Source organism: Salvelinus alpinus, chromosome 18 (assembly GCF_045679555.1).
Source record: "Salvelinus alpinus chromosome 18, SLU_Salpinus.1, whole genome shotgun sequence".
In the NCBI taxonomy this organism is placed as follows: Eukaryota; Metazoa; Chordata; class Actinopteri; order Salmoniformes; family Salmonidae; genus Salvelinus; species Salvelinus alpinus.
Window position 1 is genome coordinate 43,757,435 of NC_092103.1, and position 27,030 is coordinate 43,784,464.

A 27,030-nucleotide genomic window follows, 5' to 3' on the forward strand; every position below is an offset into this window, starting at 1 on the left:
CTAGTGCTTCACTCACCTGCATGTTCTGACAGTGGGAGGCGGTGGCTCCGAAGAGGATCTGACACTGTTCATCTGCCGTGTAGGTCATCCCTGGGTGTTTGAATGGCAGGATCACTGAGTTCAAGCTCAGCGGGTCGGTCTGGAGGAGACAACTACTGGCCTTGGACCTACGACACACACACGTGCATGCACACACATGGACACACGGACACACACACACACAGAAAAGTTCTCTACTGAGTCACTCTCCACTAACCTGGCAAAGAAGTGACTTCCGATTGAGCATTTGACGTCACTATGGATTCCTATTGAGGGCATTTCACATCACTATGGCAAATACTATTTGAACCCAGGTCTGGGCTCATAAAGCGTCTCAGAGTAGGAGTTCTGATCTAGGATCAGGTCCCCCTGTCGATATAATCTTATTCATTATGATCTAAAAGGCTAAACTGATTTGTGAATACGGGCCAAATTCCCAGCTGCACTGACTGTACTTTACTACTGTATTATGGTCAACTAATCATCCACAGCTTTCAGCTGTCTCATTCAAACCCTCATTCCTCCAGCAGGTTGGCATTCATTGTCATGAATCTGAAATGAAGACTAAAAATCAAGTTTTCGTTTTCATGAATTTTTACAACATAGCCAATTTTGACTTTGCAGCTGGCCCATCTATTGAAAATCGCTCAGTTCTGCCTCCAGGGCAAGATTCATGACAATAAATGTCAACCTGCATTCCTCCACAGCATGACTCTTGTGGCTGTAGTTGATGTTATAAACAAGTCTTTAGACATACATGCATAACGTCACTGGGGAGAGGAGTGAAACATTGAAGTAAGCAGGGTGTCCTGTTTTCTGTGCAAATGGATGACATGTGATCGTGGCAATGGACTTCAAATAACCGATATGAAATTAATAAATATATAAACGTTATTTTAACATTTAAGTTGGTCAAATTGACAACCAATTAATGAAATGAAATGAATTGAAACATAAATGATCAGGGTGAGAAGGAGGAAGGAAGAGGAGGACGAAGGATGGCTGGTTTACCGGAGGAACTTCTCCACGTCGTCACGGCTACAGCCGGACCAGGAAACATCGCCCAGGTTCTGACCTTTGACCCATTCTCCCGACATGATGTGGAGGCCGTCCGCACATGACTGGTGGTCGTTGTCGTGACTCACACCCATGCTACAGTCACAGAGAGAGAGAAAAAAAACATTATTGACTAAGGTTGCAAAATTCTTTCCTGGGTACCAGTCTGTTTGTGCCATCATACCACTCCTTAACACTCTTTATCATGCCATGATACCACAATCGAGGCTAGCAAAATTCCTGAAAATGTCCTAAAACTTTAAGGCAACAGGGATCCTCAAATCAATCAAGAGGTGTCAGAGTAGGTTTAAAGAGCTATAATCTCAGCTAAAATCAGACACATTTACACACATTAGCAAAATTCCTGAAAATTTCCTAAAACTTCCCCCCCCCAGAAATCCTGGTTGGATGATTTCTTGAATCAGCAGGGTGTAAACTGGGAGGAAATCCAACATGGATTTCAGAAAAATGTCACTACACATTACCAGCACATTATCGACATTATCAAAACCAGAGGACAAAAAAAATACACCCAACCTGGTCCGAGGAGGACACACTAGCATGAAACCATAACCATGTGTCGTTGCCCGAAAAACAAGCAAGAACATGAAAAGCGCCGGGAATTAGCAAATAAACATCGGCACAAATTCACTCAGTCACGGGTATTAAATGCGCCTTGATTCCAGTTGCTGAGGGCAACGAGTCAATGCCCATCTGCTACAGATTTCTATCCAGAGAGGGTAGAGGGAAGGGGTGGGTTTCCATTTGGCTGTATCCTCAAGTAGCACCCTATCCCCTACATAGTGCACTACTTTTGACCAGAGCCCTATTCCCTACATAGTGCACTACTTTTGACCAGAGCCATATTCCCTACATAGTGCACTACTTTTGACCAGAGCCCTATTCCCTACATAGTGCACTACTTTTGACCAGAGCCATTTTCCCTACATAGTGCACTACTTTTGACCAGAGCCATATTCCCTACATAGTGCACTACTTTTGACCAGAGCCCTATTCCCTACATAGTGCACTACTTTTGACCAGAGCCCTATTCCCTACATAGTGCACTACTTTTGACCAGAGCCAATTTCCCTACATTGTGCACTACTTTTGACCAGAGGCATATTCCCTACATAGTGCACTACTTTTGACCAGAGCCCTATTCCCTACATAGTGCACTACTTTTGACCAGAGCCATATTCCCTACATAGTGCACTACTTTTGACCAGAGCCCTATTCCCTACATAGTGCACTACTTTTGACCAGAAACATTTTCCCTACATAGTGCACTACTTTTGACCAGAGCCCTATTCCCTACATAGTGCACTACTTTTGACCAGAGCCATTTTCCCTACATAGTGCACTACTTTTGACCAGAGCCCTATTCCCTACATAGTGCACTACTTTTGACCAGAGCCCTATTCCCTACATAGTGCACTACTTTTGACCAGAGCCATATTCCCTACATAGTGCACTACTTTTGACCAGAGCCCTATCCCCTACATAGTGCACTACTTTTGACCAGAGCCCTATTCCCTACATAGTGCACTACTTTTGACCAGAGCCCTATTCCCTACATAGTGCTCTACTTTTGACCAGAGTCCTATTCCCTACATAGTGCACTACTTTTGACCAGAGCCCTATGGTGCCCTAAGATCTCATAGAGATGGAAAAATCTAATGTTTAACTGCACTGCCCCTTTAACCCTTTAAAGTGGTTTCATTGGCTTGGCTCTCTAGTGCAAATGGGAGACAAAAGTCTGGCAATAAAGAAACACTGTTAGACATTTTTTGGGAAATTATTATGTGAGGATTAAATCAGTGGACCAGGTCGTGATTTACTTGAAGCTTGACCCCAAACCCCTCCCTGTCTTGACAGCAAAACCCCCTCTGATATTTTCAAAATATTCTGCACTGCATGCATGTCCATGATGTATTTTAAGTCACTATTCATGTACAAATAAAGCACATATATTATCATAAATCATATCCCATAATACGGAATCCTTCATTAGCAATATATTCCCAACAGTCAACCTTCAGATCTTAGATAATTCCCTTCATGTCTACATTTGGGCTGGTTTCCTCCCTTTTTTCTCCTTTTTTTACAGCATTTCCACAGGACAAAGTGAGACCTCCTGGGCCTATTGTGAAATCGCATCAGTGGCTGGTGAGAAAAGATCATGTGCATCAAGGGTCACAGAGGAGGAACAAAGCCTCTCTCTTGTAAAAACACTTTGATAAGGTTACTAAAATGGAGGTGACTCGCAAGCCTTGTCAGGGACCCAACGGCTCAGGACTAAGCCGGGCCTTTCAGATGCTTTCCTTAACCCACCATTGTCTACAGAGGACATGACCCCATCATTACCGAGGAACAAGTCAAACACTGAGTTAGGAGAGAAATGCACAAAACTCTGCAACTTCTGCAAGTTGTTCAGAAACAACTTCTGCTAAATAATTCCTGTTTGTTTCTCTCAAGTCATCAGATGCTAGCCAGCCAGGAGTCTACATAGGAAGGCTAGAGAGGATGTGAAATTTAGGTTCAGCTCGATATTGAACTCTGGTTTCTCTGTAAACCATTCACACCTCCTGCAGCCCTCATCCTCCACATACAACACCCGTTCTACCAGTCACATTCTGTTAAAGGTCCTCAAAGCAACACACATCCCTGGGTCATTTCGTCTTTTTCAGTTCGCTGCAGCTAGCCACTGGAACAAGCTGCAAAAAAACACTCAAACTCTCTTCATTAAAAGACTCAATCATGGACACTCTTACTGACAGTTGTGGCTGCTTCGTGTGATGTATTGTTGTCTCTACATTATTTCCCTTTGTGCTGTTGTCTGTGCCGAATAATATTTGTACCATGTATTGTGCTGCTACCATGTTGTGTTGCTACCATGTTGTTGTCATGTTGTGTTGCTATCATGCTGTGTTGTCATGTGTTGTTGTCATGCTATGTTGTTGTCTTAGGTCTCTCTTTATGTAGTGTTGTGATGTGTGTTTTGTCCTATATTTTAATTTTATTTTTTATTTTTAATCCCCCGTCCCCGCAGGAGGCCTTTGCCTTTTGATAGGCCGTCATTGTAAATACGAATTTGTTCTTAACTGACTTGACTAGTTAAATAAAATAAAAATATCCAAACACCACATGCAGATAAAGCAGTCGGCATCTGGACTGTGAAGCATCTGATTTGATAGTTAACGCGACCATTGGTTTTTAATCTCAGTTAGTTCTGCATGACTGGCTATAAATCCCCTTAGAAGAACATTTTGTGTCTACTTCAGACGTTTTATCTTATGTTTTAAAAATGGCAAATTCAATGAGGCCATCCAAGCCATTGCAAAGACTGATACTCTGCTATTTTACTCTGAGCTACACAGCTAAAAATACATCCTTTTGACTGTCAGACATGTATATTAAATTTAGTCCCAAATGTATAACAGATGGGATATGCCAAAAGCTATCCGCAAGAGCTTTATTTAAAAAACTTTTTTTTCCTAAATCAAACATCAGTTTTCAACTTACAGTAACATATCAAATGACATAACGAATATTTCACTTGATTGTATATTTTTAGAGCAATTATAGGATGAATTCTAATGGCAGTTCTAGGCCATTATTAATCTCTAGTACCTTACAAAAATACTCAGACCATTAAGGCACATAAGTGCAATATATTAACAAATTATTTTAAAGGTTTATGGAAAAGAAATAGAGTGAAACACAAATTAAAATGTAGTCAAACGAGAGAGATAGAACGAGAATGTTCACAATAATATTTTGCTATTTTGAGTGGAAGATGATGGATGATGCATTGGATGAATAACGTTATGTGTAATGACCTCATACAAGACAGCCTTTCTTTTGCACCTTGTGTTTTGTGAATGCACTACGTCATGGCTTTCACCTTCCGAAGACAGCTCTGGCATGTGTCATGCTACACTAGCCCTGTTTCATTCTACACTGGCCCTCTGTCAAGCTACGTTAGCCCTCTGTCAAGCTACGCTAGCCCTGTGTCATGCTACGCTAGCCATGTGTCATGCTACGTTAGCCTTGTCTCATGCTATGCTAGCCTTGTCTCATGCGACACTAGCCCTGTGTCATGCTACACTGGCCCTATGTCATGCTACGTTATCCCTGTGTCATGCTACGCTAGCCCTGTGTCATGCTACGCTAGCCCTCTGTCATGCTACGTTAGCCCTGTGTCATGCTACGCTAGCCTTGTCTCATGCTACGCTAGCCTTGTCTCATGCTATGCTAGCCCTGTGTCATGCTACACTAGCCATGTGTCATGCTACACTAGCCCACTGTCATGCTATGCTAGCCTTGTCTCATGCTACGCTAGCCCCGTGTCATGCTACGCTAGCCCTGTGTCATGCTATGCTATTTTTCTGTTATGCTACGCTAGCCCTGTGTCATGCTACGCTAGCCCTGTGACATGCTTTGCTAGCCCTGTGACATTTGCACTCAACGGTATTGACTCTGTAATTAAATTCTGTGTCAGTTCACCCCAACTGCCTTTGGAAAGTGACTCAAGATACTTTGATGTCTTTGAGTTGTAGTCCGCATCAGCGTGGCCTTTGTGAAACTACTGCCAAGTCATGACGAACGCGAGCTCTGATCTCTGAGCTCATTTGGCAGAGACAAGTGTGCTCCAGGACTCATCAACTAGTTTTCCTGTTCGCTATCTTGAGACAGATACATCACACACAAACACAGACATACACGCACACACACATCTCTAGTTTTGTAGGCTAGCACCAATAGCCAACATGTGAATGCATTTAAGTACATGCAGGCAAATTCATAGGAAGACTCGCGTCCCAAGACGCATGCTTACACATAACATGTCATTAACAATGAAATAACTAGTTAATAATTAGCGTTCTAGACTCAGATAACCCCATCTCTGTTGAATCAGCGGGACCAAACTGGGACAAGCACACAACAAAGACGAGCAACCAACTTCGGGCACTGATCTCACCACCCCAGAGACTTCAGTTTGTCCAACAAATCTACAGACACACACAGTTGGATAAACAATAGCTTCACACACACAATCCAATAAACAAAAAGACAAACTGGAACAGCGGCTACAGCCCTGACAAAGCACAGTGGTGTTTTTGGAACAAAATTCAACCAGAGGATTTTCCTATACAGAGCTAGTGAGGATGATGATGACACATCCTTGGAGGCTTTCTTAAGACCAGATGCTACGTTAGCATTAGCGGAGCTGCTCACTCTTTCGCTCTGGGGACACCTTGAAGGGCCCTCTAAGGGCAAGTAGGCTCCTTTGACTCCCCATACCACCATGACTTTACTTAACAGAGCTTTAGGGCTCAATTCAATCCATATCGCGGAAGTTCAGCGTTACTGCGTGATTGAAATTTAAAGGAATGTTCAGCGATACAGACTGAATAGAACTCTTACTCTGTTATCAGGGCATAAAATAAAGTCAGTGCATCTTAGCGATCGATTTCTCTGCTAAATTCAGATACAAAACTACTGCGTAAACTTGTGTCGATAGATTTGTTTCCACACAACTCATGGCATTGCACAGCCAACTGTCTATAGTAATTATAGATGTCATACCATGTTTGTGAGATAATTAAGTTGGTTAGCCTTTGTGGTGGATATCGAGCTTGTGAAGCGTGAGGGGAAAGTTGGTTAGCCTTTGTGGTGGATATCGAGCTTGTGAAGAGTGAGCTGACAGTTGGTTAGCCTTTGTGGTGGATATCGAGCTTGTGAAGAGTGAGGTGACAGTTGGTTAGCCTTTGTGGTGGATATCGAGCTTGTGAAGAGTGAGGTGACAGTTGGTTAGCCTTTGTGGTGGATATCGAGCTTGTGAAGAGTGAGGTGACAGTTGGTTAGCCTTTGTGGTGGATATCGAGCTTGTGAAGAGTGAGGTGACAGTTGGTTAGCCTTTGTGGTGGATATCGAGGTGAAAGTGTGAGGTGAAAGTTATGGGAGAGGAAAAACTTGACTCACTTGTGGCCCATTTCGTGAGCGATGGTGAAGGCCAGGTTGAGGCCGTTGTCCTCAGCAAGGATGCATTTCCTTCTCTCGCTGCACATGCCGCTCAGGTAGGCAATGCCTGCAATGGAGAACAGGGAAAACAAAATGGTTGACATCTCTAAGGGTGGAATCCGTGGTCCGGAGGGGGCTAGGCCTTTTCAAACACCTGAAAGACCTTTTTCCTATTTCCTATTTCTCTGTAAAAAAAATCTAAGCATACCCTTTTAGCTGTCTGTATCCTCCTGACTGGTGGTTATTTTTTAAAGAAACAAAATATTCTTCTCTGCATCTCTTCTAAAAATCTTGGTGAAAGATTGAAAGGAATGTGAGTCTTTTCATTACATTTAGTTCCTGCTTGCTTTTTAATTTCAGCAGGCATGCCAGCTAAAATAGTTAGATAAGCTAGCTACTCTAATTTGAGTGATAACCTGAAATGGCTTATTGATAGCTAGATATGGGGTTTGGAGATTGGGAACCTATCTGGGCTAGCTAAAGCCAACTTCATAAAAATGCTAGGTGGCTAGTTGTATTACAACAAATAAATAATATACATTTCCAGTCCAAAGTCTGGACACACCTACTCATTCAAGGGTTTGTCTTTATTTTTACTATTTTCTACATTGTAGAATAATAGTGAAGATATCAAAACTATGAACACATATGGAATCATGTAGTAACCAAAAAAGTGTTCAACAAATGTTAACTTCTTGCAACTATAGGGGGTGCTGTTCCGCATTAGCATATTTGGGTCTCCAAATTAAACTGCCTCGTGCTAAATTCTTGATCGTACAATATGCATATTATTGTTATTATTGGATAGAAAACACCTTCTAGTTTCTATAGAAGTTGGAATTTTGTCTCTGAGTGGTACAGAACAATATCTACAGCACTTTTCATGACAGGAGTCAGATTTCAGAATTTTTTACCCCTGATCTGGAGTCTGTTTTTAAGGCGACAGTGAATGCTATGAAGAAACCGACACTGCCTACGTCTTCCTCTGGGTGTCTGTACGTCATCACGTTTTGAATGGAGTCTATTGCACAATCCCAGCCCATATAAAACCACAAAACGTGGGAGCACCTCCCTCTCTTCTCCGCGCGCCACAAGCAAGATAGGCATCGGACCTGCCTCATTCCAAATCGTTGTTTAACTAGTTAGATTTCTCCGGTCATGTTTTCAGTCGTTATAGTTGTTAAAAACATCATAATGTAGTTAATTTGAACCGTTTTATAGCAATTTATATCCGTTTAGTGCGATTTTGAGGAATTTCTTTGTCGTGCCCTTTTTAGCTTTGGAAACGTTTCGGGGTGTCGGTCGTTGGTGGTGGACATTTCGAAGGACAGAGGACATCTATCGACCAAAAGACGTTTATAACATAGAAAGGATACATTGCCCAAGAATATGATGGAAGAACAGCTCAAAGTAAGCAATATTTAATATGATAAATTGTTGTTCTGTCGAAATATTTTAAACGCATATTTCGCCATTTTGTTTGTTATCGCGTCACTTGGCGAACCCTGTATTGAAAAGTAAGGATAATTTTAAAAATGTAAGTCAGCGGTTGCATTAAGAACTAATTTGTCTTTCGATTCCTGTCAACCCTGTATTTTTTAGTCAAGTATATGATTAGCTTTCAATTAAACTAGATCACTCTGATAGATGACGTCAGACATATTGAGGCTTGATTTCCTAGTATTTTTATTGTGTAACCACGGTTTTGTATGGCTAAATATGCACCTTTTCGAACAAACTGTATATGTATGTTGTAAAATGATGTTACAGGAGTGTCATCTGAAGAATTCTGAGAAGGTTAGTGAAAAAATTAATATATTTTGGCGGTGATTACGTTATAGCGCTCTTTGGCTGGAATCGATGCTCTGGTAACGTTTGCACATGTGGTATGCTAACTTATCGATTTATTGTGTTTTCGCTGAAAAACGCTTAGAAAATCTGAAATATGGTCTGAAATCACAAGAACTGGGTCTTTCCATTGCTATGCTTTGTCTATTTTTATGAAATGTTTTATGATGAGTAAATTGGTCATACACGTTGCTCTATCTAGTAATTCTAGTCGATTTGTGATGGTCGGTGCAATTGTAAACTGTGATTTCTACCTGAAATATGCACTTTTTTCTAACAAAAACTATCCTATACCATGAATATGTTATCAGACTGTCATCTGAAGAGGTTTTTTCTTGGTTAGTGGCTATCAATATCTTAGTTGAGCCGAATTGGTGATAGCACCTGAAGGAGTAAGAAACTGATGGAGTTAGAATAGTGGTGTATTTTGCTAACGTGTTTAGCTAATAGATTTACATATTTTGTCTTCCCTGTAAAACATTTGAAAAATCTGAAATGGTGGCTTTATTCACAAGATCTGTATCTTTCATCTGGTGTCTTGGACTTGTGATTTAATGATATTTAGATGCTACTATCTACTTGTGAAGCTATGCTAGCTATGCTAATCAGTGTGTGGGGGGGGTGGGGGGTGATCCCGGACCCGGGGTAGAGGCTCGTGAAAGGTTAATATATTTTATATTTGAGATTCTTCAAAGTAGCCACCTTTTGCCTTGATGACATATTTGCAAACTCTTGGCTTTCTCTCAACCAGCTACATGAGGTAGTCACCTGGAATGCATTTCAAATAACAGGTGTGGCTTGCTAAAAGTTAATTTGTGGAATTCCTTTCCTTCTTAATGCGTTTGAGCCAATCAGTTGTGTTGTGACAAGGTAGGGGTGGTATACAGAAGATTGCCCTATTTGGTAAAAGACCAAGTCCATATTATAGCAATAACAACTCAAATAAGCAAAGAGAAATTACAGTCCATCATTACTTTAAGACATGAATGTCAGTCAATGTGGAAAATGTCAAGAACTTTTAACGTTTCTTCAAGTGCAGTCGCAAAAACCATCAAGCGCTATGATGAAACTGGCTCTCGTGAGGACTGTCACAGGAATGGAAGACCCAGAGTTACCTCTGCTGCAGAGGATAAGTCCATTAGAGTTACCAGCCTCAGAAGTTGCAGACCAAATAAATGCTTCACAGAGTTCAAGTAACAGACACATCTCAACATCAACTGTTCAGAGGAGACTGCGTGGATCAGGCCTTCATGGTCGAACTGCTGCAAAGAAACCACTACTACAGGTCACCAATAAGAAGAAGAGACTTGCTTGGGCCAAGAAACACGAGCAATGGACATTAGACATAAGATCCAAATGTGAGATTTTTTATTCCAACCGCCGTGTCTTTGTGAGACGCAGAGTAGGTGAACGGATGACCTCCGAATGTGTGGTTCCCACTGTGAAGGAGGTGTGATGGTGTGTGGGTGTTTTGCTGGTGAGACGGTCAGGGATATTTTTAGGATTCAAGGTACACTTTACCAGCATGGCTACCACAGCATTCTGCAGCGATACGCCTCCCATCTGGTTTGCGCTTAGCTATCATTTGTTTTTCAACAGAACAATGACCCAACACACCTCCAGGCTGTGTAAGGGTTATTTGACCAAGAAGGAGAGTGATGGAGTGCTGCATGAGATGACCTGGCCTCCACAAACACCCAACATCAACCCAATTGAGATGGTTTGGGATGAGTTGGACCGTAGAGTGAAGGAAAAACAGCCAACAAGTGCTCAGCATATGTGGGAACTCCTTCAAGACTGTTGGAAAAGCATTCCAGGTGAAGCTGGTTGAGAGAATGCCAAGAGTGTGCAAAGGGTGGCTACTCAAGGCAAAGGGTGGCTACTTTGAAGATTCTAAAATCTAAAAAACTTTTTTGTTTACTACATGATTCCATATGTGTTATTTCATAGTTGTGATGTCTTCAGTATTATTCTACAATGTAGAAAATAGTAAAAATAAAGAAACGTTTGACCGGGAGTGTATATATTATTATTATTTATTTTTTTTATGTATTTTTTAAACAGGACAAATCTGAGGGAGCACATGCCCCTGCGGGCATGATGGCTCTGGGGCATGATGGCTCTGCCTACAATAAACCCTAACCCTACAATAAGCCCTAACCCTACAATAAGCCCTAACCCTACAATAAGCCCTAACCCTACAATAAGCCCTAACTCTAACTCTACAATAATACAGTATGTTCTCCCTTGTCCTCTCCTTTCTCTTCCATCCAGTAATCAAAGTGATTTCAGGCCTTTATTTAAAAAATGTGGATCCGGTTCAAAGGGAAAAAGCCCTCCATTTCATCCACCGTCAGGTAAATTGCCCTAACAGTTCAACATACTAGCGCCATGTCTGGTGTGTGCTCCCGAATTCTGGCCTGGAAATGACAGCTGCAACTCTTTTGCTCCTGCGGGATCAGGTTAAGGGGGAAAACACGAGAAGGGGATTTTGTATTTTCTCATGTAGTGGATCGTATGCTGTGACCTTTGATGGCTTAATCACCCCATTGAAAAGGATCCAGAACTAATGCTTTCCATTACGAAAACCGGCAGAACAATCCTGCCTTTGATGGACGAAAATAAAATAAATTAAGTGCAGTTTCTAAGGGCCTGGATGTCCATTAGACATCTTAGGCTCGCCATCTCACCACACACACACACACACACACACACACACACACACACACACACACACACACACACACACACACACACACTCCCTGTACTCACTCCTCCCAAAATGTGCTAATTTTCTATGTTTCTGTCTCTTAGAAACATCTCAAGATGGGGCAATATGACTGAATGGGTTTCAGGGCAATATGACTGAATGGGTTTCAGGGCAATATGACTGAATGGGTTTCAGGGCAATATGACTGAATGGGTTTCAGGGCAATATGACTGAATGGGTTTCAGGGCAATATGACTGAATGGGTTTCAGGGCAATATGACTGAATGGGTTTCAGGGCAATATGACTGAATGGGTTTCAGGGCAATATGACTGAATGGGTTTCAGGGCAATATGACTGAATGGGTTTCAGGGCAATATGACTGGGTTCAACATGACTGGGTTCAATATGACTGGGTTTCAGTGCAATATGACTGGGTTCAATATGACTGGTTTCAATATGACTGGGTTTCAGGGCAATATGACTTAGTTCAATATGACTGGGTTCAATATGACTGGGTTCAACATGACTGGGTTCAATATGACTCAGTTTCAGGGCAATATGACTGGGTTCAACATGACTGGGTTCAATATGATTGGTTTCAATATGACTGGTTTCAATATGACTGGGTTTCAGGGCAATATGACTGGGTTCAATATGACTGGTGTTTCAGGGCAATATGACTGGGTTCAACATGACTGGGTTCAACATGACTGGGTTCAATATGACTGGGTTTCAGGGCAATATGACTTAGTTCAATTTGACTGGGTTCAATATGACTCAGTTTCAGGGCAATATGACTGGGGTTCAAATTAAATCAAATCAAATTGTATTAGTCACATGCGCCAAATACAACAGGTGTAACCTTACAGAGAAATGCTTACTTACGAACCCCTAACCAACAATGCAGTACAAATAAGAATAAGAAATAAAAGTAACAAATAATTAAAGAGCAGCAGTAAAATAGCAATAGTGAGACTATATACAGGGGGTACCATCACAGAGTCAATGTGCAGGGGCAGCGGTTTGTCGAGGTAATTTAGGTAATATGTACATGTAGGTAGAGTTATTAAAGTGACTATGCATAGATGATAACAACAGAGAGTAGCAGAAGTGTAAAAGAGGGGGGGGGGTGCAATGCAAATAGTCCGGGTAGCCATTTGATTAGATGTTCAGGAGTCTTATGGCTTGGGGGGTCTTATGGCTCCGGTCCCACTTGCCGTGCGGTAGCAGAGAGAACAGTCTATGACTAGTTCAGGGCAATATGGCTGGTTTCAATATGACTGGGTTCAATATGAGTGGGTTCCAGGGCAATATGACTGGGTTTCAGGGCTAGACGGTAGAGATTAGCCCCTAATCTGGCCATTAGTGAATGCTAGGAGTCTCTGGCAGCCCGGGTCCTGTGAAGTAACAGCCAGCCACTCTGTTCCCCTGCACTTAGCTGGGCATCTGGCCCTTCTGGGTGTTGAGTTGGCTTGAAAAGGCCCCTAATGACACCCCTCCACTCCTTTGAGAAATGTGAGACGACAAGTCATTGTGATCCCGATGATAACGCTCTCTGCCGTCGCCCATTTATGTAAGGGCCTCCGTCGGTAGGCAAACCATGTCAATAACAGGCCGTGGATGGAGGTAAGATGTGTTTGGTCTGGCGTTGTTCCTTTCAGGTGTGTGAGGGGGGCAATGAGTCTTTATGCTAGACGTTTTGACACATTATCTCCATGCTCCAGCCGGCAAATCCTCCATCATTAGTCAAACCTAAACGTAAATGAGGGGGAGAAATGGACAGTGCGGGCTAAAACAAGTTTTACAACAACGTAGCGGAGCTTCCACCTAGCCCACAACGACCTCCAGATTGTCTGCTTTTCACGGAAAGTAAAATGGAAGCAGCAGAATATTTTTTTGTGTTCTCCCTCCGTCAGATAGTAAAGAAACGTAACATAAGAACTTGTTTTTATGAAGTATATGTTCAATGAACCTGCAACTCCAAATCCAGGGGGAAAAAAAGATGGATTTTTAATCCTCCTGGAGTACCCAAATCCATTTCGCTTGATATTTTTATAGTTAAACATCAATCTGGGAATCGGTCTAACGACAAACCCATGCCTCTAAGCCCACATGTGTGGTACACCTGTACTGACTATGCGGCGGTACGACCGGCAAACCTACATTAAACCAGGGTGCTTTAGGATCTGGTTTGGAGTCCTCCCCTCATTCTGTCCTGTCATACTAGGGCTAGCGTTTTATGAAATAGGGTACGGGACAAACACAGGAGCAAAGGAATGCTAAATTGCCATGTAATCTGTGATCTACGAGTAAGTGAACATCAGATGAACATCGCATAGTAACTAGAATGTGATTGTATACTTCGATGAAATGTATGGTGATGGGATTTTCAGGTGCTCTACTTAAAGCAGTCACTTTAACGTCTGTGCATCTACCCCCACCCCCACCCCCCCCCCACAAAGAAAAATTCTCCATGTTGTTGTAACATTTTTACTCCATCCTTAATCTCAGGCTTAAACTGACAAATATGTACCCAATAATATCCTACCCACTGCGGATGCACTCAAAAGCTATCAAATTGTTGCACAGCGTGCCTGGTGAAGAAAAAGGGAAACATCTAATTTTAGTGTATGCTTTTAGAGTGAGGCCAGAGGGAAACTCGCCTGTAGCGAAAACCTTCAGGTCAAACAACATGGTCATAATCCGAACAGACACAGGGGGTGTTACGCCGAATTTGTCAAACATTGAACTTTAGCTTTGCAGCCATGTTGCACACAGCATAAGGTACCCATAACCACACCAGCCTTGATAGGATACCTGAGGATTGGCAGTGTAAGGAGGAATGGCCGACACGAACCAGAGGAATCAGCGGTTGTGAGAATCTAGGTCAACGGCTAGCTTTCCCCCTTAAACGTTTCTTTCTCTCCATCTACCTGTCCCTCTCTACAGTGATGACTTTTGTTACATGCTGTGTGTGTGTATGTCACGCAAATTCCACACTTGGAGGCTGGAAACTAGCCCTGAAGCCAGCAAGGAGGCTGGGAGAGTGGGAGGAGGCTGGGAGAGTGGGAGGAGGCTGGGAGAGTGGGAGGAGGCTGGGAGAGTGGGGCCAAAGGGGTAAGGTCAAATACAGTGTACTTTGACACCTCCGAGAGGTCATGAAAATTTACAATGACGGCCTACCAAAAGGCAAAAGGCCTCCTGCGGGGACGGGGGCCTGAGATTAAAAATAAATACAATATAAATATAGGACAAAACACACATCACAACAAGAGAGACAACACAACACCACATAAAGAGAGACCTATAAGACAACAACATAGCAAGGCAGCAACACATGACAACACAGCATGGTAGGAACACAACATGGCAACAACATGGTAGCAACACAACATGGTAGCAGCATAAAACATGGTACAAACATTATTGGGCACAGACAACAGCACAAAGGGCAAGAAGGTAGAGACAACATTACATCACACAAAGCAGCCACAACTGTCAGTACATCCACATCAAACAAACCACATCTCCTTTTAACACAGCCAGGATTACATCATGTTTCCCTCCGCCCTTCCTTTATTCTTAGTGGAGGTGCATGGCGTGTTGCTTGGTGGTCTGTTCACCCTCTGCCTTATTGGTCCTGGTCATAAGTAGGGCACTAAATAGGGAATAGGGTGCCATTCAGAACACACCCCTTCTTGTGACTACCTGTAAGGAAAGGCATGCACTGAGCTTGGCCAGGGAGTGGAAGTGCCCGCGGTGCGGCTCGTTATGTCTTCCTATAAAAACCAGGGTGAACAACAACAATATGGGCCATTGCCTATGCGCTGGTGTGTGTGTGTTGTGTGTGTCTGTGTGTGCTGTGTGTGCTGTGTGTGCATGTGTCTGTGTGTGCTGTGTGTGTGTATGATGTGTGCTGTGTGTCTGTGTGTGCTGTGTGTGCATGTGTCTGTGTGTGCATGTGTCTGTGTTGTGCTGTGTGTCTGTGTGTGCATGTGTCTATATGTGCTGTGTGTGCTGTGTGTGCATGTGTCTGTGTGTCTGTGTCTGTGTGTGTCTGTGTGTGCATGTGTCTGTGTGTGCTGTGTGTCTGTGTGTGCATGTGTCTATGTGTGCTGTGTGTGTGTGTGCTGTGTGTTGTGTTGTGTGTGTCTGTGTGTGCTGTGTGTGCATGTGTCTGTGTGTGCTGTGTGTGCATGTGTCTGTGTGTGCTGTGTGTCTGTGTGTGCTGTGTGGGAGAGAGAGAGGAGTGTGTGAGAGTGTCTATATGTGAACAAAACACAACCTCGGGGGAGGGGGGACACACAGATCACACAGGTTCACAAGGCTAGACGAACAGGCCATGATGTTACAGGACATGATGTAACAGGCCATGATGTAACAGGCCATGATGTAACAGGACATGATGTATCAGGACATGATGTAACAGGACATGATGTAACAGGCCATGATGTATCAAGACATGATGTATCAAGACATGATGTATCAGGACATGATGTATCAGGACATGATGTATCAGGACATGATGTATCAGGACATGATGTAACAGGCCATGATGTATCAGGACATGATGTTACAGGACATGATGTAACAGGTCATGATGTAACAGGCCATGATGTAACAGGACATGATGTAACAGGACATGATGTATCCAAATGTCACAATCTTAGTCTCTCTTTGACTGTGTCCTAAACACCAAGGCCTTTATAGTCAAAAGTAGTGTTTCTCTTTCTCTGACACTGACTAAAACCATCATCCTAAATGCTCATCCTGCACAGAGGGCATCTGCAGCATGCCATAGTTCTGGAGGGTTACCAAAGCAAACCACTAAGACTAAATCACTCAACTAAAATGCGTAACCCCAATGAAGTATAAACTGGATATATAAATAGATGCAGGCAACTGATGGAAGAAACTTCATTCAAATGAAAAACCCTTGTTACTGGATTGTGTTACTTCTCAGCCATACATCACAAATGACTTGTGGTCTGTGAACTCCAGTAAGGACTAATCTGATTGGCTCATGAGTCATCATGGGAAGCCAATCAAGTCAAAGCTCACAGGCATGGAAGTCCCCTCTGGTGTACGGTTAAGATGCCCCTAGACACTGATCAGGTGTCAGTTTAGCATTTTCCCCACTAATGGTTAAAGTTAAGATTGGGGAAGGGGAAGCTGATCCTAGATCTGTACCTAGGGGAAACTTCATCCTGGAACAGATACACAATGACCAAGCCAATAGAATGGAGTCACATGGTTAGCATTCACATGAGTGGCTTCAAGAGTTCTTATCAGCTCTGTCTTGAGGGAGACAGTAGGGATGAATAGCTGCTCCTTTAAGATATTCCTGAACCATTACATAACACATATAACTCAATTTGACCAACACATTCCTATATTGCGTCTCAAATGGCACACTATTGCCTATGTAGTGCACTACTTCTGATCAGGGTACATAGCCTAAAATCCCAGAGCTGACATGGTAAAAGTCTGTCGTTCTGCCCCTGAGCAAGGCACTGTTCCCTGGGCGCTGAAGACGTGGATATCGATTAAGGCAGCCACCCCGCACCTCTCTGATTCAGAGGGGTTGGGTTAAATGCGGAAGACACATTTCAGTTGAAGGCATTCAGTTGTACAACTGACTAGGTATCCCCCTTTCCCTTTAGATCTCTGGTCATAAGCAGTGCACTATATAAGGAATAGTGTGCCATTTGGACGCATTCCAGGAATGTGGTGGTCAAATTGAGTAATATTTGTTATGTAATGGTTCAGGAATATCTTAAAGGAGCAGCTCAGGGGAATGAATGTAACATAGTTCAGGAATATCTTAAATATGCCACATTCAGATGAATGAATGTAACATAGTTCAGGAGTATCTTAAAGGAGCAGCTCGGGGGAATGATTGTAGCATGGTTCAGGAGTATCTTAATGGAGCAGCTCGGGGGAATGACTATAAAAAATTAACTATTAACACTACTAACTATAAACTAGTAACTAGTAACACTACTAACTATCAACTATTAACACTAACTATAAACTATTAACCCTAACTATAAACTATTAACACTAACTATAAACTATTAACACTACTAACTATAAACAATTAACTATTAACACTACTAACTATAAACAAGTAACTAGTAACACTACTAACTATCAACCATTAACACTAACTACAAACTATTAACACTAACTATAAACAATTAACTATTAACACTACTAACTACAAACAAGTAACTAGTAACACTACTAACTATCAACTATTAACACTAACTATAAACGATTAACACTAACTATAAACAATTAACTATTAACACTACTAACTATAAACTAGTAACTAGTAACTAGTAACACTACTAACTATCAACTAGTAACACTAACTATAAACTATTAACACTACCTATAAACTATTAACACTACTAACTATTAACTATTAACCCTAACTATAAACTATTAACACTAACTATAAACTGTTAACACTAACTATAAACTATTAACACTAACTATAAACTATTAACACTACCTATAAACTATTAACTATTAACACTAACTATAAACTATTAACACTAACTCTAAACTATTAACTATTAACCCTAACGATAAACTATTAACACTAACTATAAACTATTAACACTAACTCTAAACTATTAACTATTAACACTAACGATAAACTATTAACACTAACTATAAACTATTAACTATTAACACTAACTATAAACTATAAACTATTAACACTACTAACTATAAACAAGTAACTAGTAACACTACTAACTATCAACTATTAACACTAACTATAAACTATAAACACTACCTATAAACTATAAACTATTAACACTAACTATAAACTATTAACACTAACTATAAACTATTAACTATTAACACTAACTATAAACTATTAACTATTAACACTATTAACTATAAACAAGTAACTAGTAACACTACTAACTATCAACTATTAACACTAACTATAAACTATAAACACTACCTATAAACTATAAACTATTAACACTAACTATAAACTATTAACACTAACTATAAACTATTAACTATTAACACTAACTATAAACGATCAACTATTAACACTACTAACTATAAACTATCAACTATTAACAATAACTATAAACTTAACTATTAACACTAACTATAAACAATTAACTATTAACACTAACTATAAACTATTAACACTAACTATAAACTATTAACACTAACTACAAACTATTAACACTACTAACTATAAACGATCAACTATTAACAATAACTATAAACTTAACTATTAACACTAACTATAAACAATTAACACTACTAACTATTAACACTAACTATAAACTATTAACACTAACTATAAACTAGTAACACTACTAACTATCAGATATTAACACTAATTATAAACTATTAACACTAACTAAAAACGACGAACTATTAACACTAATTATAAACTATTAACACTAAATATAAAGGATTAACTATTAACACTAACTATAAACTATAAACAAGTAACTAGTAACACTACTAACTATCAACTATTAACATTAACTATAAACTCAATGTACTACCTTCAACAGCAGCAACGGGACTTTATCCTTAACATCAAGGTTACACTTTGCTTTGACACACTGATACACACATGCTTGCAGACAGACACACACACAGGGAGAGCTGTATCCCACTCACCTACAGTGTCACAGGGTTCATCTTTATGCACGCAGAAATCCTTCCTGCAACATAAAACACAAAGAAACGTCAACATCCACCGGGCAAAGCCAACTTTGATGCTCTGATCCCCCCTTGACCAGTTGATTGGTATGGCTCAGTAGAGAACTCTCAAGGCCTGCTTATCCCCTCCGGTGGCAGAGCAGACCAAGTGCCGTGGATTAGCAGGGGATATGGGAGCCGTCATCGATCCTCAAATCCTCAAAGCTATAAGGGGTTAATCGGGAGTTATGTCTCAAATTCAGAAGGGAGAACTTGGGGGTGGGGCTGGCAAAGGTTGTGACCTCTATAAAGGCAACGCCTCAGGAACCTAAACCCAGCTCTCACACATGACTGTGTAGCTGTGTGGTCGAGGATGAGGGCGTGTGTGCTGTGCTTGTGTGTGTTTATGGTGAACTACAGGTACCATATAAGGTATGTACCTTAGCCCATTTCTATTTAATCTCCATAGAAAAAGGGATTGAACGGGTTTATTATAGTTCAGTACGTGAGGTATTGTTATGGCTTCAGATTTGACTTGGCTGTACTTTCAGGTGAAGAGAAATGGTCTCGTGAAGAACTGGTCTCTTCAGTCTTTGACTTGATTTTTTAAATGAACCACAGGAGAACTATTCACTGTTATCATTATTATGATAATGATAACTTTTCCCTTTGGCAGATGTTGTTACTCGTGTTCTCAGTCTTTTCAGGATAAACCCTTGGTGTGTGTGTTTTGCACGCCAAAAAGCTCAGTCAGTATGTGTGTGTGTGTGAGAGAGAGTGTGTGTGTGTGTGCGTGTGTGTGTGTGTGTGTGTACATGTGAGTCTACCGTAGGACAGTGACAAATGCATGTAGCACAAACACAGGTGGGAATGTGTCACACCAACCCTCAGAGGAGACCCAAACACTCCCCACTATCTCTCAGAGGAGACCCAAACACTCCCCACTATCTCTCTGAGGGGACCCAAACACTCCCCACTATCTCTCTGAGGGGACCCAAACACTCCCCACTATCTCTCTGAGGAGACCCAAACACTCCCCACTATCTCTCTGAGGGGACCCAAACACTCCCCACTATCTCTCTGAGGAGACCCAAACACTCCCCACTATCTCTCTGAGGAGACCCAAACACTCCCCACTATCTCTCTGAGGAGACCCTAACACTCCCCACTATCTCTCTGAGGAGACCCAAACACTCCCCACTATCTCTCTGAGGAGACCCAAACACTCCCCAATATCTCTCTGAGGAGACCCAAACACTCCCCACTATCTCTCTGAGGAGACCCAAACACTCCCCACTATCTCTCTGAGGAGACCCAAACACTCCCCACTATCTCTCTGAGGAGACCCTAACACTCCCCACTATCTCTCTGAGGAGACCCTAACACTCCCCACTAACCCTCTGAGGAGACCCTAACACTCCCCACTAACCCTCAGAGGAGACCCAAACACTCCCCACTATCTCTCTGAGGAGACCCAAACACTCCCCACTATCTCTCTGAGGAGACCCTAACCCACCACACCAACCCTCAGAGGAGACCCAAACACTCCCCACTATCTCTCTGAGGAGACCCAAACACTCCCCACTATCTCTCTGAGGAGACCCAAACACTCCCCACTATCTCTCTGAGGAGACCCTAACCCACCACACCAACCCTCTGAGGAGACCCAAACACTCCCCACTATCTCTCTGAGGAGACCCTAACCCACCACACCAACCCTCTGAGGAGACCCAAACACTCCCCACTATCTCTCTGAGGAGACCCTAACCCACCACACCAACCCTCTGAGGAGACCCAAACACTCCCCACTATCTCTCTGAGGAGACCCTAACCCACCACACCAACCCTCAGAGGAGACCCAAACACTCCCCACTATCTCTCTGAGGAGACCCTAACCCACCACACAAACCCTCAGAGGAGACCCAAACACTCCCCACTATCTCTCTGAGGAGACCCTAACACTCCCCACTATCTCTCTGAGGAGACCCTAACCCACCACACCAACCCTCTGAGGGGACCCTAACACTCCCGACTATCTCTCTGAGGAGACCCTAACCCACCACACCAACCCTCTGAGGGGACCCTAACCCACCACACCAACCCTCAGAGGGGACCCAAACACTCCCCACTATCTCTCTGAGGAGACCCTAACCCACCACACCAACCCTCAGAGGGGACCCAAACACTCCCCACTATCTCTCTGAGGAGACCCTAACCCACCACACCAACCCTCAGAGGGGACCCAAACACTCCCCACTATCTCTCTGAGGAGACCCTAACCCACCACACCAACCCTCAGAGAGGACCCAAACACTCCCCACTATCTCTCTGAGGAGACCCTAACCCACCACACCAACCCTCTGAGGAGACCCAAACACTCCCCACTATCTCTCTGAGGAGACCCTAACCCACCACACCAACCCTCAGAGGAGACCCTAACCCACCACACCAACCCTCTGAGGAGACCCAAACACTCCCCACTATCTCTCTGAGGAGACCCTAACCCACCACACCAACCCTCTGAGGGGACCCTAACCCACCACACCAACCCTCTGAGGAGACCCAAACACTCCCCACTATCTCTCTGAGGAGACCCTAACCCACCACACCAACCCTCAGAGGGGACCCAAACACTCCCCACTATCTCTCTGAGGAGACCCTAACCCACCACACCAACCCTCAGAGGGGACCCAAACACTCCCCACTATCTCTCTGAGGAGACCCTAACCCACCACACCAACCCTCAGAGGGGACCCAAACACTCCCCACTATCTCTCTGAGGAGACCCTAACCCACCACACCAACCCTCAGAGGGGACCCAAACACTCCCCACTATCTCTCTGAGGAGACCCTAACCCACCACACCAACCCTCAGAGAGGACCCAAACACTCCCCACTATCTCTCTGAGGAGACCCTAACCCACCACACCAACCCTCTGAGGAGACCCAAACACTCCCCACTATCTCTCTGAGGAGACCCTAACCCACCACACCAACCCTCTGAGGGGACCCTAACACTCCCCACTATCTCTCTGAGGAGACCCTAACCCACCACACCAACCCTCAGAGGGGACCCTAACCCACCACACCAACCCTCTGAGGAGACCCAAACACTCCCCACTATCTCTCTGAGGAGACCCTAACCCACCACACCAACCCTCTGAGGGGACCCTAAAACTCCCCACTATCTCTCTGAGGAGACCCTAACCCACCACACCAACCCTCAGAGGGGACCCAAACACTCCCCACTATCTCTCTGAGGAGACCCTAACCCACCACACCAACCCTCAGAGAGGACCCAAACACTCCCCACTATCTCTCTGAGGAGACCCTAACCCACCACACCAACCCTCAGAGGGGAATGGGGCCAGCTCTTTTATCTGACAACGTTCCGCACTGCGCCAACATCAAACACCTGCTTGCTCGGAATCACCCATCAGAGCGCTGAGATCTATCAACAGGTCCGAATCAGATTCTGACTCCAGCCAGCTCTTTTCGGAGGGGATTTATAGCTAAACTGGACGGATAATTTGGCTGGCCAAATAATTCAAAGGCTTAGTCCCAAATGGCATCCTATTCCCAAGGAACTGGTCAAAGGTAGTGCACTATATAGGGACTAGAGGGCTATTTGGGACACAGCGGGTCGTACGTGATCACTGCCCATTAACAGCTTAATTGAAATGAAAACCAAAAAGACTGCATGTTCTGAGTCAGCATCGAGTGCCGAAATACTTTCCCATGAAGTTGACTGAGTCCTCTCTCTGTTAATACCTCTAAACATGAAGGTCTCTCTGTTAATACCTCATGACATACCTCGTCCCATAGGGCGGTGCACAATTGCTCCAGTGTCGTCCGGGTTAGAGTTTGGCAAGGGGAAGGCCGTCATTGTAAATAAGAATTTATTCTTATTTTGACTTGCCTAGTTAAATAAAGGGGTCTCTGTTAATACCTCATGACATAGAGGTGATGTCTGTTAATACCTCATGACATGGAGGTGGTGTCTGTTAATACCTCATGACATGGAGGTGGTGTCTGTTAATACCTCATGACATGGAGGTGGTGTCTGTTAATACCTCATGACATGGAGGTGGTGTCTGTTAATACCTCATGACATGGAGGTCTCTCTGTTAATACCTCATGACATGGAGGTGGTGTCTGTTAATACCTCATGACATGGAGGTGGTGTCTGTTAATACCTCATGACATGGAGGTCTCTCTGTTAATACCTCATGACATGGAGGTGGTGTCTGTTAATACCTCATGACATGGAGGTGGTGTCTGTTAATACCTCATGACATGGAGGTCTCTCTGTTAATACCTCATGACATGGAGGTGGTGTCTGTTAATACCTCATGACATGGAGGTCTCTCTGTTATGACATGGAGGTCTCTCTGTTATGACATGGAGGTCTCTCTGTTATGACATGGAGGTCTCTCTGTTATGACATGGAGGTCTCTCTGTTATGACATGGAGGTCTCTCTGTTATGACATGGCGGTCTCTCTGTTATGACATGGAGGTCTCTCTGTTATGACATGGAGGTCTCTCTGTTATGACATGGAGGTCTCTCTGTTATGACATGGAGGTCTCTCTGTTATGACATGGAGGTCTCTCTGTTATGACATGGAGGTCTCTCTGTTATGACATGGAGGTCTCTCTGTTAGGACATGGAGGTCTCTCTGTTATGACATGGCGGTCTCTCTGTTATGACATGGCGGTCTCTCTGTTATGACATGGCGGTCTCTCTGTTATGACATGGAGGTCTCTCTGTTATGACATGGAGGTCTCTCTGTTATGACATGGAGGTCTCTCTGTTATGACATGGAGGTCTCTCTGTTATGACATGGAGGTCTCTCTGTTATGACATGGCGGTCTCTCTGTTATGACATGGAGGTCTCTCTGTTATGACATGGCGGTCTCTCTGTTATGACATGGAGGTCTCTCTGTTATGACATGGAGGTCTCTCTGTTATGACATGGAGGTCTCTCTGTTATGACATGGCAGTCTCTCTGTTATGACATGGAGGTCTCTCTGTTATGACATGGAGGTCTCTCTGTTATGACATGGAGGTCTCTCTGTTATGACATGGAGGTCTCTCTGTTATGACATGGAGGTCTCTCTGTTATGACATGGCGGTCTCTCTGTTATGACATGGAGGTCTCTCTGTTATGACATGGAGGTCTCTCTGTTATGACATGGAGGTCTCTCTGTTATGACATGGAGGTCTCTCTGTTATGACATGGAGGTCTCTCTGTTATGACATGGAGGTCTCTCTGTTATGACATGGAGGTCTCTCTGTTATGACATGGAGATCTCTCTGTTATGACATGGAGGTCTCTCTGTTATGACATGGAGGTCTCTCTGTTATGACATGGCGGTCTCTCTGTTATGACATGGAGGTCTCTCTGTTATGACATGGCGGTCTCTCTGTTATGACATGGAGGTCTCTCTGTTATGACATGGAGGTCTCTCTGTTATGACATGGAGGTCTCTCTGTTATGACATGGAGGTCTCTCTGTTATGACATGGAGGTCTCTCTGTTATGACATGGCGGTCTCTCTGTTATGACATGGAGGTCTCTCTGTTATGACATGGCGGTCTCTCTGTTATGACATGGAGGTCTCTCTGTTATGACATGGAGGTCTCTCTGTTATGACATGGAGGTCTCTCTGTTATGACATGGCGGTATTTGATGAAATCAAAGAACAGAACCCGGGTGTTGAATTTCCAAGAGGCTAATCGCTTTAGCCAGCTAATGTGACACTTGTCCAGTTGTATGTTAGCAGTCTTAAACTGAGCAGTAGATGGTAGTGCAACCTGCAGTGAGTGGGTACGCACGTGTGCACTTTCAAGTCATAGGACTGACATCCCAGCAAACCGGGAACATTCCCAGAACATAAGCTAAGATTCCCATTAAGTTCTACTCAGGGCTTTTTATTTAACATTAGGATGATAACGTCCACAAAACCTTAAGAGAATGTGTTTGATAACAAAATATTTTTTATATTTAAACGTTTTCCAGGTAATGTAATAACACAATGTACCAGTAATGTGATGATTATAATGTTTGTATAAAACATTCGCCTGATGTTGCAAGAACATTCCTATAAGACATTTAATCTGTTCTTTAAAAAGTTCCCAGAATGTTTCATTAGGTTGTGGGAACAGTGTGGTAAGGACCATGTGGGGACATGACAAAAGATATGTTCCCAAAACACAAAAACTGTAAAGTTGTGTGAATGATTCTACAACGTTTCTTTTAGGGTGCAAAAAACATGTGCAAACCACAATTTGGGAATAATAACTGTCATAGACAATATTATGACACACCTGCTCATTCAAGGGTTTTTCTTTATTATTTACTATTTTAATAGTGAAGACATCAAAACTATTAAATAACGCATATGTAATCATGTAGTTAGCAAAAAAGTGTTAAACATATCTAAATATATTTTAAATTCTTCAAAGTAGCCACCCTTTGCCTTGATGACAGCTTGGCCCAAGCAAGTCTCTTCCTCTTATTGGCGTCCTTTAGTAGTGGTTTCTTTGCAGCAATTCGACCATGAAGGACTGACATTGTATTTGACCAAATAGGGCTATCTTCTGTATACCACCCCTACCTCACAACACAACTGATTGGTTCAAATGCATTAAGAAGGAAAGAAATTCCACAAATTAACTTTTAATAAGGCACACCTGTTAATTGAAATGCATTCCAGGTGACTACCTCATGAAGCTGGTTGAGAGAATGCCAAGATTGTGCAAAGCTGTCATCAAGGCAAAGGGTAGCTACATTGAAGAATCTCAAATATAAAATTATTTTTGATTTGTTTAACACTTTTTTGGTTACTACATGATTCCATATGTGTTATTTCATAGTTTTGATGTCTTCACTATTATTCTACAATGTAGAAAATAGTAAAAAATAAAGAAAAAACCCTTGAATGAGTAGGTGTGTCCACACTTTTGACTGGTACTGTATGAATAGCTGCTTGTAGGAACTGACCTTTCGAAAGCGGAGTCTGTTAATTTCTTTGCAATACTACCTAGGTATTGGACAGTGGGATGGGTAAAGGTGTTGATGGGCAGGTGACGTGACCAATGGCTGGCCTATTGGGTGTGTTCTAAATGTATGTCACGGCTGCAGGAGATCAGACCTGCCTGGACACTTTGGGGATGAATGACCAGTACATGTTCAAAAGTAATGCACGCACATCCAGCAATTTTCCAGGTACAGGATTCAAAAGATTATATAATAGAAAATAAATCAATTGAACAGGGCGAAAAATTTCACAGAAATAAAGTATATGGGAGTGTGTGTGGGTATCTATTTATTTTCTTTGAACAGTGCATGCAATGGACACAGTACCGTGTGATTAGAATGGCCGTGTCCACGGAGGGTAAGTCCTCCCTCCACCGAGTGCTAAAGTCTGACATCACGCTCTTCTTCCCATACTCCTCCTGCTGCCAACGACAGAAACTCTCCAGCATCTTCTCACCATGGTGACCAATGTACATGTCTGACTGCATAGACAGACAGACAGACAGACAGACAGACAGACAGACAGACAGACAGACAGACAGACAGACAGACAGACAGACAGACAGACAGACAGACAGACAGACAGAGAGAGAGAGAGAGAGAGAGAGAGAGAGAGAGAG

General features: G+C 42.9%; 1 protein-coding gene across 1 annotated transcript in view; it reads right to left on the bottom strand.

Annotated features, from left to right (window-relative positions):
- Positions 1-27,030, bottom strand: part of LOC139544378 (A disintegrin and metalloproteinase with thrombospondin motifs 19-like) — a 113,131-nt gene that overhangs the window by 70,542 nt on the left and 15,559 nt on the right. Inside the window, exons 6-10 of the mRNA XM_071351403.1 lie at positions 26,738-26,892; positions 19,350-19,393; positions 7,084-7,189; positions 1,051-1,191; positions 17-167 (exon numbers count right to left, since the gene is read on the bottom strand). Of these exons, the coding sequence (XP_071207504.1) occupies positions 17-167; positions 1,051-1,191; positions 7,084-7,189; positions 19,350-19,393; positions 26,738-26,892 (597 nt within the window). The remainder of the gene's footprint in view (positions 1-16; positions 168-1,050; positions 1,192-7,083; positions 7,190-19,349; positions 19,394-26,737; positions 26,893-27,030) is intronic.